The sequence below is a fragment of the Barbatula barbatula genome (assembly GCF_947034865.1).
Source record: "Barbatula barbatula genome assembly, chromosome: 14".
NCBI lineage: Eukaryota > Metazoa > Chordata > Actinopteri > Cypriniformes > Nemacheilidae > Barbatula > Barbatula barbatula.
This window is the reverse complement of record NC_136777.1, coordinates 8,225,246-8,245,744: the sequence shown is the minus strand read 5'-3', so window position 1 is coordinate 8,245,744 and position 20,499 is coordinate 8,225,246. Positions and strand designations below refer to the sequence as shown.

The following is a 20,499-nucleotide window of genomic DNA, read 5'->3' as shown; positions in this document are numbered from 1 at the left end:
CTCTCTCGCTCTCTCGGGAAAAATGTTATGTTAACTCCATGTCTTCTGTCCATCCATAACTCGCAATATTTGGCAACATGTTGAGGGTGGTTGTTGAATCGGCCAAAGGAATTCCCAAAAAGACACTTGGACTTCCAGATCCCATAGCGGGAGTTATTTTTAAAGGTAAGCTTTAGAACGTAACTTTTCTCTTCATTTGAGTGTCTCAATATGCGTTTTTTTTTGCTCGTATAGGTTAAAGCAGGAATTATCATAGTTTAACTTTTTTAAGATACCGAAGACGGTGTGTTTTACGTAGCCTTTTATAAAAAAAGGATTTCCTAGATGAAGCACTGAAGCAATTTGGTATTTTAAACTTTTTCTATCAACATTCATCAGTATATCCATTATAGCATTAGAAATCTATAAGTTTGTGTTGTGCCATTGTTTGGATGAGAAGAAGAGAAGATGTCCTTATAAGGGATTGGAATAACCCATCATTAAGGGATACTCTCTCTCTCTTTCTCTCTCTCTCTCTCTCTCTCTCTCTCTCTCTCTCTCTCTCTCTCTCTCTCTCTCTCTCTCTCTCTCTCTCTCCCTCTCCCTCCCTGTTGGAAATGAAAAAAAATGTGCAGTTGTTCCTTTGAGAAGCTAACTAAAAACAACATTAACAGTGTTAGTGGCATTGAAACTGTACAATACTGTATAAGCATACATTTCAAAGTGAAAAAGTTAAAATATGATGCTTTTATTCTTTGACATAATACAACTCATAGGATGCTTTTTTTTTATAATAGTTTTAGAACCTTGACAGTTTTGAACTTTCGAGCTCAAACTCATGAGATTTTTATACTTTAGGTGAAAAAAAGAAAACAAAAGCAATTGACAGTGAATTAAATCCTGTATGGAATGAGGTCAGTGATATTTCCGCTCTCAATTTTTCGCTAACATCATTTATTTATTACTTTATATAATTGAATCATTCACTTGCTTGTCTTGTTTCAGATCATTGAGTTTGATTTGAAAGGTTCCCCTTTGGATTCTTCCTCATTCATTGATGTGGTTGTGAAAGACTATGAAACCATCGGAAAAGACAAGTATGTACGGTAGTCTGCACGCATCACTGATTCAGGGGCCTTTCTACATTTAATAAGACCACTGCCTCTACAAGTACTAACCATAGATTTACTATGAAACAAAATACCACACATTAACCATGGTTTCAGTTAACCATATACAGTAGTCATATTTTGAGTAGTTATAGTTTAAGAATGTTTTATCACTTGTTGAAATCACTGGCATTTTATACCAAGGCGGCGGGGTATTTATGTTAAGATGAAGGGGTATAATAATGTGGAACTTTGTAAATTCTGAGTGAATAATGGTTTAGTGAAAGCCATTGCCATAGGGAGATGTATTTAGAGCAGAGCTGAGGAAAGAAACTTTTAAAACATCATTGCCACACCCAACACCTTGTCTAAACTTGCTACACTAAGTTATGTGATGTGGGAAATGCTGAACAATATGAAGTAACACTGCCGGTCCACAATGCGATTAATAACTTGAGCTGTTACTTTTAATATATCTTCCTAAAGTGAGACTATATACAGTAGTTCTATTCTTGCTTAGAACTGTAGGTCAGAATTATTTGCATTTAAAAGTGAGCAGAGGGGCATTTTTTTCCTCCATGTGCTTCTTTTTCCAAGTTTTATTGCACAATGTCTCTCACGGTAATGCTGTTTCCATGAGTCACACCAGAGACGTCCAGAGTGGGTTTGTGTTGAGGTTTACGGACTCATACTCACATGTCGGCACATACTCACTGGAGTATTGTTCTCTGTTGTCACAGGTTGGAGAATAACATAGCAACAAAATGAAGAAACAGGGTTATGCGTGTGATAACGTGTTAAGTTAGACTGTGGATGGAACACAAACCTTGAAATGTTGATCCGGTTGTTCTTTTTATATTCCTTCCCAACTGGCTTACACATTATGGAATTTTGAAGTAATTTTATAGGGGAACTTTGGGGAAAGTGCCAGATTTTACAAAGTGTTACCATAGTTTCATGAGTCAGAGGTTAAACCCTGAACTCAGTTTTTTCTCTTTTTGATTGAAGACCGATTGTTTCAATAGGAATATCTGTATTCACCCAAAAAGGACAATTCTGTCTCACCCTCATTTTCTTCAAGTTGTTCCAAATCTGTATAGATTTCTTTTAAACTCTTCTCGGCCACCATGGATTACCAAAGTAGGAAAATATCCTTTCTCTGTTCTGTTAAAGAATGTAGGAAAGCAAACAGTTCTGGGGCACTTATGACTACCATTGTCATTTGTCCTACTAGGTTGTGAATGGTGGCCAAGAACTGTTTGGTTGCAAGGATTCTTCCAAATATCTTTCTCTGTGTTCATCACAACAAAGAAATGTATACAGATTTGTAACCACTTGAGGCTGAGTCAATTCTTTTTGGGTGAACTGTCCCTTTAACAGGCAGTCCCCCAAGTCTGCTTTTGTCCTCTCTGCCTGGCACATAATATGTCTGTGGTGTGGTGTAATTACTAACGGCTGGAATTCTCCTCTGATTCCATCTCTAAGCTCTTTCAAAGGTTATATAAGGATCTGGATCTGCAGTTCTGTACAGCTTTTAATGGAGGTTATCATGGAAAACAAAAATGTTCTTCATCAAGTAAATAGAAATAGTTTATGAGATAAACTGTAAAATTCTGTAAAATACAGTACGCTCACAACACAATGCTTTCATCAGCCATGAAAAATATTGTAAGTCTAAATGTTGATTATTGCCCCTGTGTTGAAATGTGGTGGTTGATTCAGAGCTAAATCACCAGGCATTGCAGAACTACTCTGGTCTATTCCAGGTGTGTGTGTGTTAGCTGTGTAAGTTATGACTAATGTTGTGAAAAACTGAAGTGAAACAACATGATGAAATTATGTTGCTAAAAACAATTTGTGCTCACAAATGTATGTGAACTAGTGTATCAGGATGTATAATAAAAAGGTGGAAGTGGAATTATTAATTCAAATCTATACTGTTTGTACATACTACAACAAAAGCACAGAGTTTCGTAAGCCATGTGTGCAATTGAAAATAATGTACTTTCTGTTTTGTAGATATATTGGTTCTGCAAAGATCTCTCTCAAGGATTTGGCTTCTGGTCAGGCTAGATCTCTTCCTTCAAAGAGTTTTTCTCTAATCAATGAGAAAAAGCAGGATATTGGGGTAATTCTTAAAAATCTTACAAAGAATAATAACTTATATCATATACATATTATATACGGTATATTGGCCAAATAAAAATAGCTTAAAATGATCAGCTTTAGATTGTACAATATTGTAATTCCATATCTCTGCATTTTCTGCTTTAGGCAACTATCAACATTACGATTGGTTATGAGCCTCCCGCAAGTTCTGTCCCAAACCCGAATGATCTCGGAGGTGGAGATGGATCTGTCGCTGGAGAAACTGGAGGTCATTACATTTTTTTCTCTCCCTGTTTCTGTTTTTATTTAACGTCATCCGGGTTGGACTGCCCTACAGAGATGCAGGAAGAATGTTTCTGTTTGTGTTTACTTAGAACGCATGGAAATGAATGATGCAAATGAGATACAGGAAACACAAAGCGCTCAAAACACAAAGACACTCAACCAGTTTTGTTCTGTAGACAATTAAAATATATACGTATATGTCCCAATAACTGTGTAATGTAGAACAAAAATGACATACGAAATGTAAAAGTCATAAAAATACAAAAAATAAAAAGACACTAGTGTTTACAATGCAAAAACTCCCTTTTTAATCCACCTGGAAGAATAGGTCATAACACATGCTGTCAGCATGTTGACATATTAGAAGTTACTAGTTACTGTACTGTCAGGTAGCATAAATAGCTTGTTTATTTTAACCTTTTTAAGAGTCAGATGAACTTTATTAAAATTCTAATATAAAGTATAACACTATCTATTGATTCCCTGCAGTAGTTGCTGTGTGTTGCAAATAGGCCCAAGTGGCTATTTTGTTTATGGACACTTTTGTAAACAACTGTTTTAGATTATTATGTATATCTGTTTGCTTTGCTATCAGCAGATGAAGAGAAAGGTGTGGACAGTGATGAAGATGTTGCAGATGGGACTGATCCTGGAGCCCCTGGAGGTTCTGCCTCTGGACAGCCTGGAAAAGACTCAAAAAAGGTGATTCGTACAACTCGAAAGAGAAAAAGAACTTTGGCCAACAAACCCCAAGACTTTCAGGTACACTATGTCTCGACATTGTTACATTTCTTATATGATAACATCTGGGATTTCAAGCAAATATAATGTTATTGTAAATTAGATCCGTGTTCGAGTCATTGAGGGTCGGCAGTTGCCTGGCAACAACATTAAGCCGGTGGTCAAAGTATGTGTGTGCGGTCAGACCCACAGAACAAGAGTCAGAAGAGGAAACAATCCATTCTTTGATGAGGTATAGTATATTTTTTGCCTCTTGTTGAACATTTTGCTTTGTCGTTGGTCAATAAATATTTTACCTAGATAGACTCTCTCTATAGACCTCTCTTTCTCTGGACTGTTTTATGACTTTGGTCTCCTCAGCTCTGTCTGCGCATGTTAAAAATCTGCTGTCCCTCTTCCTTCCTTTAGCCCTGAAATTTCTGTAGTCCCCTCACCTGCCTCAGTGAGTTTACAATCTCTAAATGTTCTAAAAAGAGATTTGCGCTGCAACTATTCTCTTCGCTTTTCGCGGTTTGCAGTGTGAGTTATTTTGTTGTCCACTGTTTTGAAAATTATATAATTTAAGTCATTTTTCCACAGATTTTCTTCTATAATGTCAACATGTTGCCCTCCGAGCTTTTCGATGAGAACATCGTGATCCGGGTAGGATAGATCTTGAGATATTGCACAACACAACAAGACAAATAGGATATGTCAGAATAGGTGGGCGGAGAACCCAAGTGCAGGAGAACAGGTGCGGGGCATCAAATCATAAACAATCAATAATAAGGAAACGAGAGGGTGTGAACAAAGACGACACCAGAGAGAGTCAAAACCCACCAATGCCATGTCTCTCTCTACACTAAACACGTGGGTCTGTCATGATTCTGCCTCTCGACTAGAAAATCATGACCAAGGAGGCAGAATCATGACAGGATATGTTCCTGGAGCAACAACCAATCATAGCCCCAACCTTTTCCCTAACTATAAAACCTATGGCCACTGATTGGTCGATTGGAATAAAGGTCCAGGAGCATATCCTACTTGAGGAAACCACTTTAAGGGGCCTTTAGATGTCAATTCACTACATTACATTTGTGTCTATGCACAAGTGTCTATATATCAGTTAGATACAGTATATTAGATATAGATATTAGATGTACAGTGTTTTTGTCTATATATCAGTTTATCTAATGATTTGATCGATCTGATCTTCCATTGTCTTCCAATAGTTACTGTATATGTCTGTCTTAAATCTAGGTGTACAATGCCTACTCTCTGAGAGCAGACAGTCTTATGGGGGAGTTCAAGGTACACTTTTACCTTTTCCATACAATCCTAGTCGTTTTAAAAGATTTACAACTCTATTGTGTAATTTCAAGCAATTATAAACATTTACAGTAGATTAGAGTACTTTAGTGTAATATGTTTTCTTATAAATCTTACTCCCAAACACAGCTGGATGTTGGCTATATCTACGATGAACCTGGTACGTAAACAGATTGACTGATGCGAATGAACTAAGCTGTGTTACGCTGGATTCACACTAGCCGGGGAATAGTCGCGCAGCAGCCGCCTTTAAACAGATGTGGCGGCCGCTGCCGTTCACAAAAAGATAAAATATTTGTATTTTCAGCTGCGAATGCCGCAAAGAACCGTGCCTGTGTAAGTTGCGCTAACGAAACGGCCCGCGTTTTGCCATGTTTCCCATTGAAAATGAACTGGACAAACGTGACTGCCACGTACCGTGTGAATCCACCATTAAACTGTGGAACAATGGAAAATATTGCATCTTTAACGTTGGTGTAACGTTGACATAAATTATGTGTGGTGTGAACAGGTCACGCAGTTATGAGAAAGTGGCTGTTGCTGAGCGAGACTGATGACTCCAGCTCTGGAGCCAAAGGTTACCTGAAAGTTAGCATGTTCGTAGTTGGAACCGGAGATGAGCCTCCGGTAAGTCTCAAAGCATACAGTACTCAACTCTCAAGTTTCAAGAAGTTTGTTAATGGTGATGAAATGTTATTGCTCCAACAATCTGACATCTTTTAACTGAAATTCACGAGTTTACATGGTAATTAAAATGCATTTGGCTTGCTATATAGTTTGGACATTGGGACATTGTAAATAAGCTATAAATTCTCTCTGGATTTAGTAAACACGTATATGTGAAAGGCCTCCTACTACTTTTAGAAGACCACTATAATATAATGCACTAAAACGCAATTTTTTTATTTCAAATCACAATCAACATCTCATGTTTTTGTGGCATTGATGACTTTTTGATCAGTTGGAAAAAAGAGAAGGGAATGAGGAACAGGATGACATTGAAAGTAACTTGCTGCTGCCGGCGGGAGTCGCTCTGCGTATGGCTACACTCCGTCTGAAAATCTACCGTGGAGAAGACCTGCCACAGAGTAATCCTGACAAACACACCACCGACTTTCTGTTTACTGACATTGTCTGTCTTATTGCCTCCGGTAACATTCTTCCATTCCCATATCACTTACAGTGGATGATGCGTTTGCCCAGACAGTAAAGAGCATATTTGGTGGAACAGATGACAAGAAAAATTTGGTGGATCCTTTTCTAGAAGTTAGTTTTGCTGGCAAAAAGGTAAAACAAAGGATTGAAGTTTGTTGTTGAAGAGCTAAAACATGATAATGACCTGCTTCTTCTGCATAAAGGTTTGCACAAAGATTGTAGAGAAAAATGCCAATCCGGAGTGGAACCAGGTTATTCACCTGCAGGTCAAGGTACTGTAGGTAGAATTAAAGCCCATTATCAACTGAAAAATTCATTACATTTTGAATGTAAAATGAGTAAAGGAGCATGATGTCTCTTTTTTCTTAGTTTCCATCGATGTGTGAACGCATCAAGCTCACACTATTTGACTGGTAGGTTCACTGTTTGATTTGACTATTCTTTGACATTGTTGGAGCTGTGGCATAGCGGTTGAGCTTTTTTCCAAGTTTGAGCCTGGCTTGTGTCATTTTCAAATTTTATCCTGGTTTGATTCTGCTAATCGACTCTTTCACAGGGATCGGCTGTCAAGGAATGATGTTATTGGGACCACTTACCTGAATCTGACCAAAATAGCATCATCTGGGGGAGAAGGGGGTAGGTTTTTCTATTAACATCTCAAGATTCAGGTCCACAATGAAAATGTCATGCACAAAATTATGAAAAAATGACGAGTTGTCAATACATCCACCTTTTTGAGTGGAGTGAAACATTTTTTTTTAGGACACATTGAAAAATAATATATGATCTTTAGCTTTTGTCAATATATCCACCTTTTTTGGTGTGTCAGGTTAATATTGGGCCCTGGGGACATGTGACGTGATTTTATTTTTTATAAAAAAACAACGGCACTTCAAACTTCACTGTCAAACAATCTATGCATTCTGTCTTTCTTCACCAGAATATACACCAGAGAATGGTCTGCCTTCTTCCTTTAACGGTATTGTCACTGTTCTGGCTATGTATTATTTTTTTCCATGTCATACATCACCTTTAACTCATATGATCTTTGATATTATTTCTACTGTATATATATATATATATATATATATATATACTGTATATATATTTAAAATAAATCTAAACATATTTAAGTATTTTATTGTGTTCATTGACTGCTCGTTTCTTTTCCAGCAGACACTGCAGACTCTGAGGTCGGCTTTCTTCCTGCGTTCGGTCCAAGTTTTGTCAACCTATATGGAAGTCCGAGAGAATTTACTGGGCTACCTGACCCATTTGAGGAGCTGAATTGTGGAAAGGTTAGGGCTGTGGAGAAATATGCTGCGTTAAGCTACACACATGCCAACCCCAAATGACTGTTATTTCAGCAGATATCTGGGAAAGAAAACATATCTGCAACACCTTGCCTTTCCAGATAATATTGTTTTTCACTGTTTGCTTTGCATAAAGAATTCGAGCAAACATTGCACAGGCAGTCTTTCACATTTACACTGTCAGTTTTCTTTGTTGCACAATCTGTGGCAGCCGTCAAATGTTTTTCATCAGCATGTGTGTTGTAGGGTGAAGGGGTGGCGTATCGAGGGAGGGTTCTGATCGAGCTCTCTACTCAACTGGAGGAGAAAACTGAGGAGAAGGTGGAAGAGATTTCAAACGATGACATTTTGGTGGCTCAGGTAAGGGCAAGCATGTCCAATATTTTTCCTTCGTTCAAATATATAATGTTTACGGAAAGCTTTTTTACTCTCACCGAAGCTGGTTCTTAAACGTCTTGTTTTATGTACCTTACTGTGCAGAAATACCAGCGGAGAAGGAAATATTCTCTATGCGCAGTGTTCCACAGTGCATGTATGCTTCAAGAACCAGGTGAGCCGATCCAGTTTGAGGTCAGCTTTGGTAACTATGGGAATAAACTGGACTCCACCTGCAAACCTCTGGCCTCCACCACTCAGTTGGGCTGTGCCGTATTTGATGGTGAGTCAAAAAGAGATGATCTCGGAACACAAATAGCCATGACTGTAATAAAAACATCAAACATCAAACATCAAAACCTGTAATAAAAACATCAAAACCTTTGCTCATGGAATTTTGTGTATAAAGGAAATCAATACTATTACTTGCCATGGGCTGATTCTAAGCCTGTTGTGATCCTCACGTCTTTCTGGGAGGACATCAACCATCGCTTGGATGCAGTGAACATCATTCTATACATTGCTGACCGGCTGGTATAATTTTAACGCAGTTCAATTGTGACATTTCAACATTTTACCAAATGGATATGAATCAAAGAAATGACAGAATTTGTATGTGTTTTCTCAAGCAATCTAACATCACCTCTCTGAAGACGGCCATCCTGGCTAAAGTATCGGACTCTCGTCTAGCTGAGATCTGGCTGAAACTCATCACTCAACTCATCGATGACCTCACCAGGTAAATCAGAGACGATAGATTATTTTTCTGCATGTGTTTGTTCATAAAACCTTTTATAATAATCATTAATTCACCATTTCTAATGCATCTTCTTTTCTTCGTGAAACACAACAGGAGAAATTTTAGAGAATGTTTACCTTTTACAATGAAATCGAAATGGGACTGAGGCTCTTGGATGCTGTTGCTATTAGTTACAGGGTTCCAGATCTGGAGGGAAAGCCGAACCTGACAGTGCTCGATATTCAGATCAAGAATCTGCGTGACAAGACCATGGCCAGCATCCAGGATGCAGCCAATCGCATGAGAGACGAGGCTGTTGATGTTAAAGCCACCATGCCTGATATAGAGGACTGGCTGGAGCGACTACAACAGCTCACAGAAGAGGTTTGGCTCTGAGTCCTGCCTCATATCTGACCACATATCTGTATTCACACTGATAATGTACAATCCTGTTTATAACCAAAAGTCCCATTGAAAATGTTAATTGTATCTTGAATTTCTGACACAGCCTCAGAACAGCATGCCTGATGTCATTATATGGATGCTGAGAGGAGAGAAACGTGTGGCTTATGCCCGCATCCCGGCCAACCAGGTGCTCTACTCAAACCACAATGATCAGGCCATCGGCAAGTACTGTGGCAGGACACAAACCATCTTCCTACAGGTAAAGAGGAGAATTTCTCAATATCATACTGATCCCAGGATTCAATAGCTATTTGTCAATGTATTAAAAAGTAGAATACAATTCTTATGATAATATTTAAATTCTAATAATATTAACAGAAACATACTCACTTCCTGATCCCATTCAGTTCATATTAAATATTCATGCCAGTAATCGTGAAGCAGATTAAATGTGCACATATTGTTTTTAGTATCCAATGGACAAAAACAAAGGTCTCAAGATTCCTGTGCAGCTGCGTGTGAACATGTGGCTGGGTCTGTCTGCACATGAAAAGAAATTCAACACCTTTGCAGAGGGAACATTCAGTGTGTATGCAGAAATGGTACATTTTCTTTTTACTATAATATACTTTATGCCATGGTCTGTTGTGTGAACTTGCTTGGAAGCACAGTACCATCCATTTTCCGTTCCTCTTTGCTAGTATGAGAACCAGGCTCAGGTGTTCGGGAAATGGGGAACCACAGGTCTGGTCGGCCGCCACAAGTTTTCAGATGTGACGGGGAAGGTGAAGTTAAAGCAGGAGCGTTTCATGCCTCCTCGGAGCTGGGAGTGGGAAGGAGACTGGATAATTAACCCTGAGCGCTGGTGAGCTGATAATGTATGATAAATACTGTATGTGCATGAATTATGTGCAAACCTCATATTCTTCTTATAAAAATGCTAGTTTTCAGGGAATGGAAAAAACACTGTATTTTAAAGTTAAATATATGCAAAACCCACAGACAAACGTAAGGGTGACCAATAGAAATGATTTTGCAATAGCAAAATCACATAGTTTTCCACCTGACAGTGATGATCTATTTCTGTGGTTGTGGTAATAATTAAAATGATTATTCATTATTAAGTTGACACCGGTTTAAGAAATCGCAAAGAAAAAAAAACAAGAATTTTTTTTACCTAAAGATTTTCTTATAAAATCTCTGGAATGCGTTTCTTACAATATTCACAAACATTTTAAGCATAAACTTGTTTAGGGAATTATGCTTACATAACAAAACTATTTACCAATAAAGAAAACATGTATAACATAATTGGAAATCATTTGAGATACTGTATATTTGAGATATGAGTCATCCTATGCCGTTTTCCTTTTCAAATAAAAGAATAAGGTTTTGTAAAATCCTGTGTGTGGTACATGTAGGGTCTATTGAGCTCTTTGCACACAATCAAAGGAAACTTGGCTGGCTGGCACAGATTCATAGTTGGTCTGATGTAACAAACATACTCTATCTCTCTCTGCTCTGTGTTGATACAGTCAGCTAATTCCTGTGTTGATACAGTCAGCTAATTTAGAGCTTCCCACACTGACTCCTCTCCCTACTCTGTACTGTGTCACGGCCTTGTCGGCATGTTTGAGTGTTTTTTGTGCGTGCACAAAAAAAAAGAAAAATAATTGAGAGGTATACGGTGCCTGTCACCACCGCCCCATTAATATGTGATGTGTTTGACTCAGTCTGCTCACAGAGGCTGATGCAGGGCACTCCCAATTCACAGATGAGGTCTACCAAAACGAAACACGTTTCCCGGGTGGAGAATGGAAACCCGCGGCCGAACCCTACACCGATGTGGTGAGAGCAACATCCTGGCACAGCTGAAAAATATCCTGGCACAGAAAGAGATCCAAGTTGAAAGTTTCCATTTACATCTAGGATATCTTCTTGTGAACTGGCTGACTGCTGAATGCAGTCTGAACGCTCACATTTGAATGTTGAATGTAGTATGGAAATTGGAAGCAGATGACTTTTTCCAGTGGCCACATAGAAAGTTCACTGTTGGGTCAGTAGCAGGTAATGTTTTTCGAGTGCTTTTAAAAAATTTGTTCTACGCAGAATGGAGAGAAAGCCCAAAGCCCAGAGGAGTTTGAGTGTCCCCCAGGATGGTGTTGGGAAGACGAGTGGAATTTTGACTGCAACAGGGCAGTGGATGAGAAAGGTCAGGAACTAGAATTCCTGAGATAAAACTATTGTAAAACACAGATTGATTTGGATGCGGTGAGTGCTTAATGCACATTAGTCCATGGCAGTGGAGTTTTAAAGTTTCCAAAATGGAAACCAGGAACATTAAAACCAATGAAATGTGATAAATTGATAATTAAGTATCTGCACTTTTAGGTCATTTTTAGATCATTTCTAGAAAATGTTTTAAATCAGACTGGAATAATATGGATCATTAGGTTTTACCAAGTGGCAAAAAGTTGACATTGGTTCACATAGAAGCTTATTCTGAACTATTCACTTAGACAGGAGGAGCCGTCTGACTGACATGCAAAACAATCAATTTTGTTTTGATGTGCTGTTCAAAACTGAGTATCTCAGGGTTTCCAACGATATTTTTACCAGAGCTATTGTGCCTTTCCACTGTTTTTGTTGGATGCTAGGTTGGGAGTATGGCGTCACCATACCTCCTGATGATAAACCTAGGTCTTGGGGTGCTGCAGAGAAAATGTACCACATCCATCGTAGAAAAAGACTGGTTCGACCTCGTAAGAAGATAGCAGACGCACCCACTCTCGAGGTAATTTCATTTCAGTTATTAAGTGTGATTTATTCTTTTTTTGCACTTGTACTGCAATTCAAGATCACTTCTGATTGCTGAATCACTGTTTGTACCATGTATAATCAATGACTTCAGCACAATTTTTCAATAGAAGAAAGATTTAGGTGATGGGTGGGAATACTCGTCCCTGATTGGCTGGAAATTCCACAGGAAGGAGCGCTCTTCAGACACGTTCCGCCGGAGACGCTGGAGGAGAAAAATGGCCCCGGCCAACATTGTGGGCCCGTCGGCGATCTTTAACCTGGAGGGGGCATTGGTAGACCATTCATTTTTTTCAATGACTGTCAGACCTGAACATGATAATTAGATATTTGAAATATGTTTACCTTTGGTCATTGCATTAACTGAGGTAGAGGACAAACTTGGATTTATTGCTCATTTATTTATCCTTGACATGGGATTTAAAAGGATTACTGCTTGTTCATAATACATTCCTGTGGTACTTTGATGCCTGAGCAAGATTAAGAATGACAACTCTCATTTCATTTAGATCTCACTTTAAAGGACACAAACTGTTCTGTGCTTTTAGGGAATAGACGATGATGAGGACAGCAAGAAGGGCAGCAAGAAGGACACAGCTAAACTCTTTGGTGCCAGCACACCCACTGTGTTTTGCAGATTTGACAGTGAGTCATGTTTATTCCCGACTGCTGATTAAAGGAATCTAAATTCCTCATACTGATTATATCTCTCAGAATAACACACCCCTCCTCTTCCCTTTCGGGACGAAAGACAACGGCAAAATACAACACACATTGTAGGAGCCAATCGAAAAACTGGAAGCTGCTGATTCATTAAATTAGCAAACAGGAAGAGGAAGCAGCAAACACCTGTTGGTGTTTCCAAAAAAGTCTTTTTAAATGGTTTAATACTTCGCAATGTGTTAAACGAAACCGGTTTTCCCATAATTTACTCTCAGAAAAGAAACTTAAAAATAGCAGCCTCATGCAAAGCATTCTGGGAATCAAAAATCTGAAAAGAATCTGAAAATGAAGGTTAATGAGGATTTCTGGTTCCCAGAATGGTTTGTATGTTATTTTATAGTTTTTTTTCTGTAAACATACTTGTTAATGTTAAATGTTAGATAATCTTTGAACAAACTGTTGCCAATAAATTAGAAAAGTATAAATCTCCAGACATTTCAGGCAGTGTAAGACTATACAGATTTGAGAGGTATACTAGGTCTGATACAATACAACCCACTTGATGTTTAACCTAAGCCACTGTGTCTCAACAGAGTCATTCTTCTATCATCTCAGAGTCTATGTCTATCAAGCCAGGAACCTTCTTCCTATGGATAAAGACAGCTTTTCTGGCAAGTGATTTTTCATCTAATATGAGTTATTAACTCAATTCACCAGACATGAGTTCCCATCACTTCAGCAGAGGTCGTTTTAATGAATGATGGCTGATTGATCTTCTGTTTACAGATCCCTATGTCCACGTGTCCTTTTTGCACGTGAGCAAGACCACAGAGATCATCAAGTCCAACCTCAACCCCACATGGGACCAGACCCTCATTTTCGATGACATTGAAATCTACGGCGACCCTCAGACCATCGCTTATAACCCACCCAGTGTTGTTCTGGAAGTTTATGATAGTGACCAAGTGGTATGACTCTCTATTATTATGAAATCGTTAGAACCAGGGATTCCAGATTAGTGGAGTGTGACACAAATTGTTTATTTTATTATATAAAAAAAAGAATCTGTAAAATATGAGCTTAACTTTCAGAAGATTGTGGATGTACATTAATGTTTGGTGTTATGATTTAATGTTGATTTGTGGATGTATCACAGGGAAAAGATGAACCTATGGGCAGATCTACATATCTTCCAGTAGTGAAGCTCAATCCTGGGAACCCATTGATCCCAAAACTACTCTGGTTCCCAATAACCATGAAAGGAAGAAGTGCTGGAGAGATGCTGGTAGCAGCTGAGCTCCTGCTTAAAGATAAGGTGGTTTGTTATATAAACTTTTTGAGTACTTAAGATCAGAATGTAAGAATTTTGTGAAAATATTTGTGTCCTTTGCTTTGTCTTCTGCCTTCACAGGTGGTCTCAAAGTGATGCATGTAAATACTGTTTGTATCACATGTCAGCAGTTTCAAAATCACAGGGCGTAGCCTATATTTTTGTTACAGTTCTTTTTGTTTAATATAAGAGTTTTGTTTAGCTGCACGCTGCTGTCAACTGTTTTATAATGTTTTGTTATAATGACCAAAGTACAGTATGGAGCCTGGAGACATGCCAGTTCCCCATTATTTAAAAGAAACAAATAGCAGCTTTAACCAGTGACACAGCTTTTAACCGCCTGAACCACATCGCCATTCAGATTTGTTTATGCCCTATGTTGTTAATTTGTTGACCTCAGGCAAATGAAGCTAACCTGCCACTGGTTCCACCTAGAAGAAGTGAGAATCTGTACATGGTTCCTCAGGGAATCAGGCCTGTGGTGCAGCTCACTGCTGTTGAGGTAATCACCCGGATTATGGACATAATGGATTGAAACCAAATGGAATTACTAAATGTGTTGTGATGTGTTGTGACAGATCCTGGCATGGGGTTTACGAAACATGAAGCCATATCAGCTTGCTGCAGTGTCGTCTCCCAGCCTTATAGTTGAATGCGGAGGGCAGACGGTTCAAACTGGCATGATCAAGAACATCAAGAAAAGTCCTAACTTCCCAGGATCTGTCCTGTTCCTCAAAGTGGTATAGTATTCCCCCTCATCTAAGAATCTGCTTTGCTTTAAGATGTATTTAATCTTCATCTAGGTACTGCTTTAAAGGGATAGTTCACCCAAAAATGAAATTCTGTCATGAATTGCTCAATCTCTGGTTGTTCCAAACCTGTATACATTTCTCCGCTTGGTTGAACATGGAGAAAGATATTTGGACGAATTCATTCACTCCCTGACGACCACTGCAGGAAAAATTACAATGGTTGTCAAAACCAGAAGTGTTTGCTGTTCTACATTCTATTTTGTGTTCAATAGAACAAAACAAATATTATATTTTTATTATAAATTATTATTTATAAGTAATTTTTTTTACAATGGTAGTCAATGGGGTCCAAGAACTGTTTGGTTGTAAGCATTTTTCAAAATATATTTCTCTGTATTCATAAGTATCGGAACAACTCAATGGGGAATAAATGATGACAGATTTCTTTACGGGGGGAACTATCCCTTTAAGATTCGTCATTTGCAATGACACAAAATCATGATTTATCAATAAAGCTAAAAATGTTATTCTAAATATGTTACTCTCTTCAGCTTCTCCCCAAAGATGAGATGTATACTCCACCCATTGTGCTCAAAGTTATTGACCACAGGCCCTTTGGACGAAAACCAGTTGTCGGACAATGTACAATACACTCCCTGGAGGAGTTTAGATGTGACCCTTACACAGTCAACACTGAGGTGGCAATGTCTGCCAGGGGTAAAGTCACACTTAAAATGTATTCTTATTTCTTGTAAATGTATACGAGTTTGCATAATATCTACAAAAATATCTACAAAAATATCTAAATACAATCAGTAACATTATGTAGTAACATGAATGGTCTATTTGTATATTATTTATATATCAGTGGCCATGATGTCAGCCGCTCCCAGAGATGTAGTCATTGATATGGGAGACGGAATGCCCGTCATTTCCAGACAGGTAGGCTACAGTGAATAGATTTAAAGGACTAATTTTGGTTTTATAATAATTACTCGTTTTATCTTTAAATCGTGTGATATTTAATCAACCATATAGTTTACCATTCGTTACATAACAGTATCGAAGCCGTGCCGTTATAGCTCTAAACCACTGCAGGGGGATTGTTACATCTAAACCCAATTCTGGTTTTAGGAAGAAGACACGGTAGACTGGTGGAGTAAATTCTTCGCCTCCATTAATGAGCACGATAAGTGCGGCCCTTATCTCCAAAAGGGATATGACACCTTAACAGTGAGTTTACCCGCCTGCTTTTACCATTCTGTTTGCATCCTGCCTGTGTTTCAAAGCAGATAGGCCCATTGTTATTTAATGAACAGTGTTAAAAGCTTATGTTTTTTTTTTAGGTTTACGACACCGAGCTCGAGGCGGTTCCGGAATTTAGGGGCCTGACTGACTTCTGCAGTACATTCAAACTGCAAAGGGGGAAAACCGAGGATGATGAAGACGACCCGTCTGTGGTGGGAGAGTTTAAGGCAAGTGTGTGCCATGTGGTGCTCAGAAACCATGGCTATTCACAAAAAACTTCCTTTGCTTTTCAATAGAGTGGCTTTTTCAAAATGGGTGGTGGTTTCCTCATCATTGTGGATCTACACTGTTGAAACTTGAGAGTTGCTGCTATTAAAAACTTATTCTTTTACCATTGTGACTTTGCATAAGACTTAATCTTACGTTGTTTTTAATGTTCACTGGTGTACTGGTTCACATGTAATAATATAAACATTTTAAAAGTGTTTGAAAGTTCCCAAGTGTGAAGGATTGTAAAAAAACTGTACAGAAATAATTTTGCCTCAATGTGCCAAATACTTTAAATGATGTTAGACTGCCATCTGTTGGCCAACTGAAGTAATAACAAGGTCCTTCCTTAGTACAAATGTGCCGACAAAAATAATTTAGCAATGTGTTTTCACTCTGTTTGCAGGGGTCGTTTCGAGTGTATCCCCTATCTGATGACCCAAGTGTGACAGATCCACCACGGGAGTTTAGGGAGTTGCCTGAGAGTCGCCCTCAGGAGTGCTTGGTCAGAATCTACATCGTACGCTGCCTTGACCTTCAGCCCAAAGACAACAACGGAATGGTGAGAGTTTGTACACAAAACTTTTCACAAAACAATTTTTTGATGGGAACATCTTTGAAATTTGACATGTACATATCCTTGCTTTTTACCTAGTGTGATCCATACGTAAAGATTACATTGGGGAAGAAAACGATTGATGACAGAGATCACTACAAACCAAACACCCTGAATCCAGATTTTGGAAGGTAAGCATGGAGTTGAATTGTGATTCATTTAGAGATTGTGAATTTCCAAATCAGTGATATTTACATCGGCTTTAATGTTTTTTTTTATGTTCGTAGACTGTTTGAATTGAGCTGCTACATCCCTCAAGACAAAGACTTGAAGATTTCCGTCTTTGACTATGACATGCTCAGTGCTGATGAGAAGGTGGGAGAAACGGTGATAGACCTTGAGAACAGACTTCTTTCTCGGTTTGGCTCTCACTGTGGGATCCCCAAATCTTACTGCATGTATGTATTCATTTTACTAGTAGTCATTTTACAATAAAATGTTGATCATGTGACGCATGTGTCTTATGAATATGTGTAACAGATCTGGAGTGAACCAGTGGAGGGACCAACTCAAACCATCTCAGATCCTACAGAATCTGGCCAGAATGAGAGGAATTGCTGCTCCTCACATTGCAGATGATGGTAGTTTTCTGTCTTTTGGAGGAAAAGAGTACAGGCTTGCTGAACTGGGTATGTACATTAAAATCGTTAGACTGGAGTTTGGACAGCATACCCATATCTGAAAAATATGAACTGATATTTTGTATGCATGCCACATTGCTCATAGAGGCCAATAAAAGCATCCACCCACACCTGGGCCCACCTAAGGAGCGAATCTGCCTTCATGTGTTGAGAAGGCAAGGCCTCGTACCCGAGCATGTGGAGAACAGGACCCTGTTCAGCACCTACCAGCCCACTCTATCTCAGGTCAGCCGTATGATCTCAGCACTTTTGAAACATATGCGGGTATACAACAATGTTATCCCAATGTGTCTCTCATGTTCACTTTTCTTTTTTAGGGTAAAATACAGATGTGGGTTGAAATATTTCCGAAAAGCCTTGGTATTCCCGGACCTGTTTGCCAAATCACTCCTCGCAAACCCAAAAAGTACAGTCTACTTTTCCTCACACTGTAACGTCTTTGAAATGATTTTGTATGTTGTTCTAAAGTTTTTGCCTTCATTCAAGATATTTCCTGCGAGCCATCATTTGGAACACGACCGAAGTCATTCTGGATGAGACCAGCATCACAGGAGAAAACATGAGTGACATCTATGTGAAAGGGTAATCGCTTATCTAAATCTAAAATCTGTATCAATGGACTTATTGTATAATCACTGTATTTAATTCGTAAACCTGTTGGTGTATATGTGAGCCATGCATTGGTTATAATATGTATTCACAGGTGGATGCCGGGCATGGAGGAAGACAAGCAAAAAACTGACGTACATTACAGGTCTCTAGATGGAGATGGAAATTTTAACTGGAGATTTGTGTTTGGCTTTGAATATCTGCCTGCAGAACAATTGTGTCTTGTGTCTAGAAAGGTCAGTGCTTTAGACAATGTGTTAAACAAATAACAGTGTTTAGTATTTACAACAAACCTTGTGTATTGATTTTTAGGAGCACTTTTGGAATCTTGACAAAACGGAGTTCAGGATCCCACCCAAACTGACTATTCAGATCTGGGACAATGACAAGTTCTCTTTGGATGATTACTTAGGTGAATATTATGGTTCAAATGAACATACATAGCAACCAAATTGTTCAGCTCTCTGTACAAAAGAAAAACGTTTTGGAGCACATTTTTCCAGATTTTGAGTTTCTGATAGCACGCTTTCTCAAACAGGCACAGTGGAGTTGGATCTGCTTCATCTTATTCCCCCATCTAAGACCCCTGAGAAGTGCAATTTAAGCATGCTAACACAAACAGGAAAGAGCCTTCCCCTAACATCACTTTTCTCCCAGAAGTCAGTGAGAGGGTGGTGGCCATGTGCCATGGAACAGGATGGCAAAAAAGCCCTGGCAGTAAGTATACCTTTCAAGCATATAATGGTGGTGCACATACAGTATGCATTGTAAACTAATAGTACTAGTAGTTGATTATGCTCATTGTATTTGTGTCAGGGTAAAGTGGAGATGACTCTAGAAGTGGTGGAGGAGAAGGAGTCTGATGAGAGGCCAGCCGGGAAGGGAAGAGATGAACCCAACATGAACCCCAAACTTGATCCTCCAAAGTATAAGAATATCATACTTTTAATCTTTTAGAAAGGTCTTGATTAGATGATGTGACAGTAAAAAAATTTAATGTATTTCAACAGCCGTCCAGATACGTCCTTCTTTTGGTTCACAAGTCCTTGTAAGACCATAAAGTTTATTGTATGGCGCAGATTCAAATGGGTCTTCCTTGGACTCCTTATTCTCTCCCTGGTGATTCTGTTTCTAGGAATCCTCTTGTACTCCTTCCCTGTAAGTCTTTAAAATCAATCAAGTATGACTAAAATATCATTTGATCATATGCATTGCCTTAACACCTCTTTTGTATTCTTTTAGAACTACATCTCCATGAAAATCGTGAAGCCGTTTTAAAAGGAGAATTTTGAAATAATGGTGAAGCAACCAGCGATATGACATAGTCAACAGTGAACCTGTTATTAGGCATTTCTTGTTTTCACTCAAAACTTGAATGTCAAACCTATTTTATATGCTGTTATTTCCCTTTGGAGACTACACTGGGTTAGTGGTTTACAACGCTGCAAGAAGTTGCACTTTGTTAAGGTGATATATTTTTCCAAAGGTGGATTTAAATAAAACTTCAGTTTCAATGTTTTGCTCTTGTAGAATGGATCCTGTGCATATATTGTAGTATTTACCAAAATGTTCAAATGGATGTTGATGTATCCATTCCTTTGTTTATTGTTCATTAAACGATTGTTTCTTGTATTTAGTAACCTATATCTCACTTAAAATACATTCAGTGCAATATTGTTTATAAATATTATAATAATTAAATAATTCTGTAAATAGATGAGATTACTATATTATACAGTATTAACGTACTCATTGGGTTTCCGTGTTAATACATTTTTAAACATCTTAAATAACTTTTTAGGACGATAATAGTGATTTAGAGGACACTTTTCCCTTAAAAAATCATTGAATTATATTAAACGTAAGGTGGCGCTCTTGCCAGAACAGACCGACTGTCCTGGATTTTAATGCACAAAGTTGCAGTACACAATTAATGACTTACTGGAGCATATTTTCTTCAATATATCATAATCGTTCTTACCATTTAATAAACATACTCACAATCAACGCATTTGTGTGCAACGCATTTGTGTCTCCC

The 20,499-nt window shown here is 38.4% G+C and overlaps 1 protein-coding gene across 4 annotated transcripts; it reads left to right on the top strand.

Annotated features, from left to right (window-relative positions):
* The first annotated feature begins 10 nt into the window (after positions 1-10).
* Positions 11-20,466, top strand: myofl (myoferlin like). 4 transcript variants are annotated; one of them, XM_079473632.1, is made up of 53 exons: positions 11-165; positions 838-893; positions 985-1,076; positions 3,108-3,216; positions 3,363-3,465; positions 4,081-4,244; positions 4,327-4,455; positions 4,803-4,865; positions 5,463-5,513; positions 5,661-5,691; positions 6,043-6,158; positions 6,493-6,619; positions 6,715-6,818; positions 6,890-6,958; positions 7,056-7,099; positions 7,243-7,322; positions 7,627-7,665; positions 7,863-7,984; positions 8,246-8,359; positions 8,480-8,657; positions 8,784-8,908; positions 9,004-9,113; positions 9,305-9,497; positions 9,622-9,777; positions 9,989-10,120; positions 10,220-10,383; positions 11,252-11,366; positions 11,628-11,730; positions 12,176-12,312; positions 12,446-12,610; positions 12,884-12,980; positions 13,592-13,669; positions 13,785-13,966; positions 14,155-14,313; positions 14,729-14,830; positions 14,907-15,068; positions 15,632-15,797; positions 15,949-16,022; positions 16,215-16,313; positions 16,427-16,555; positions 17,002-17,157; positions 17,251-17,342; positions 17,439-17,609; positions 17,692-17,840; positions 17,938-18,077; positions 18,170-18,258; positions 18,339-18,434; positions 18,556-18,697; positions 18,774-18,873; positions 19,000-19,178; positions 19,278-19,387; positions 19,472-19,619; positions 19,704-20,466. In XM_079473632.1, exons 1-53 carry the CDS (start codon positions 78-80, stop codon positions 19,737-19,739), a joined length of 6,135 nt encoding a protein of 2,044 aa, XP_079329758.1. In that variant the 5' UTR covers positions 11-77; the 3' UTR covers positions 19,740-20,466. The 4 variants fall into 4 exon arrangements, with proteins under 4 accessions (XP_079329758.1, XP_079329756.1, XP_079329757.1 ...); XM_079473630.1 differs by having other exon boundaries at positions 7,860-7,984; XM_079473631.1 differs by having other exon boundaries at positions 4,078-4,244.
* The last annotated feature ends 33 nt before the right edge of the window (positions 20,467-20,499 follow it).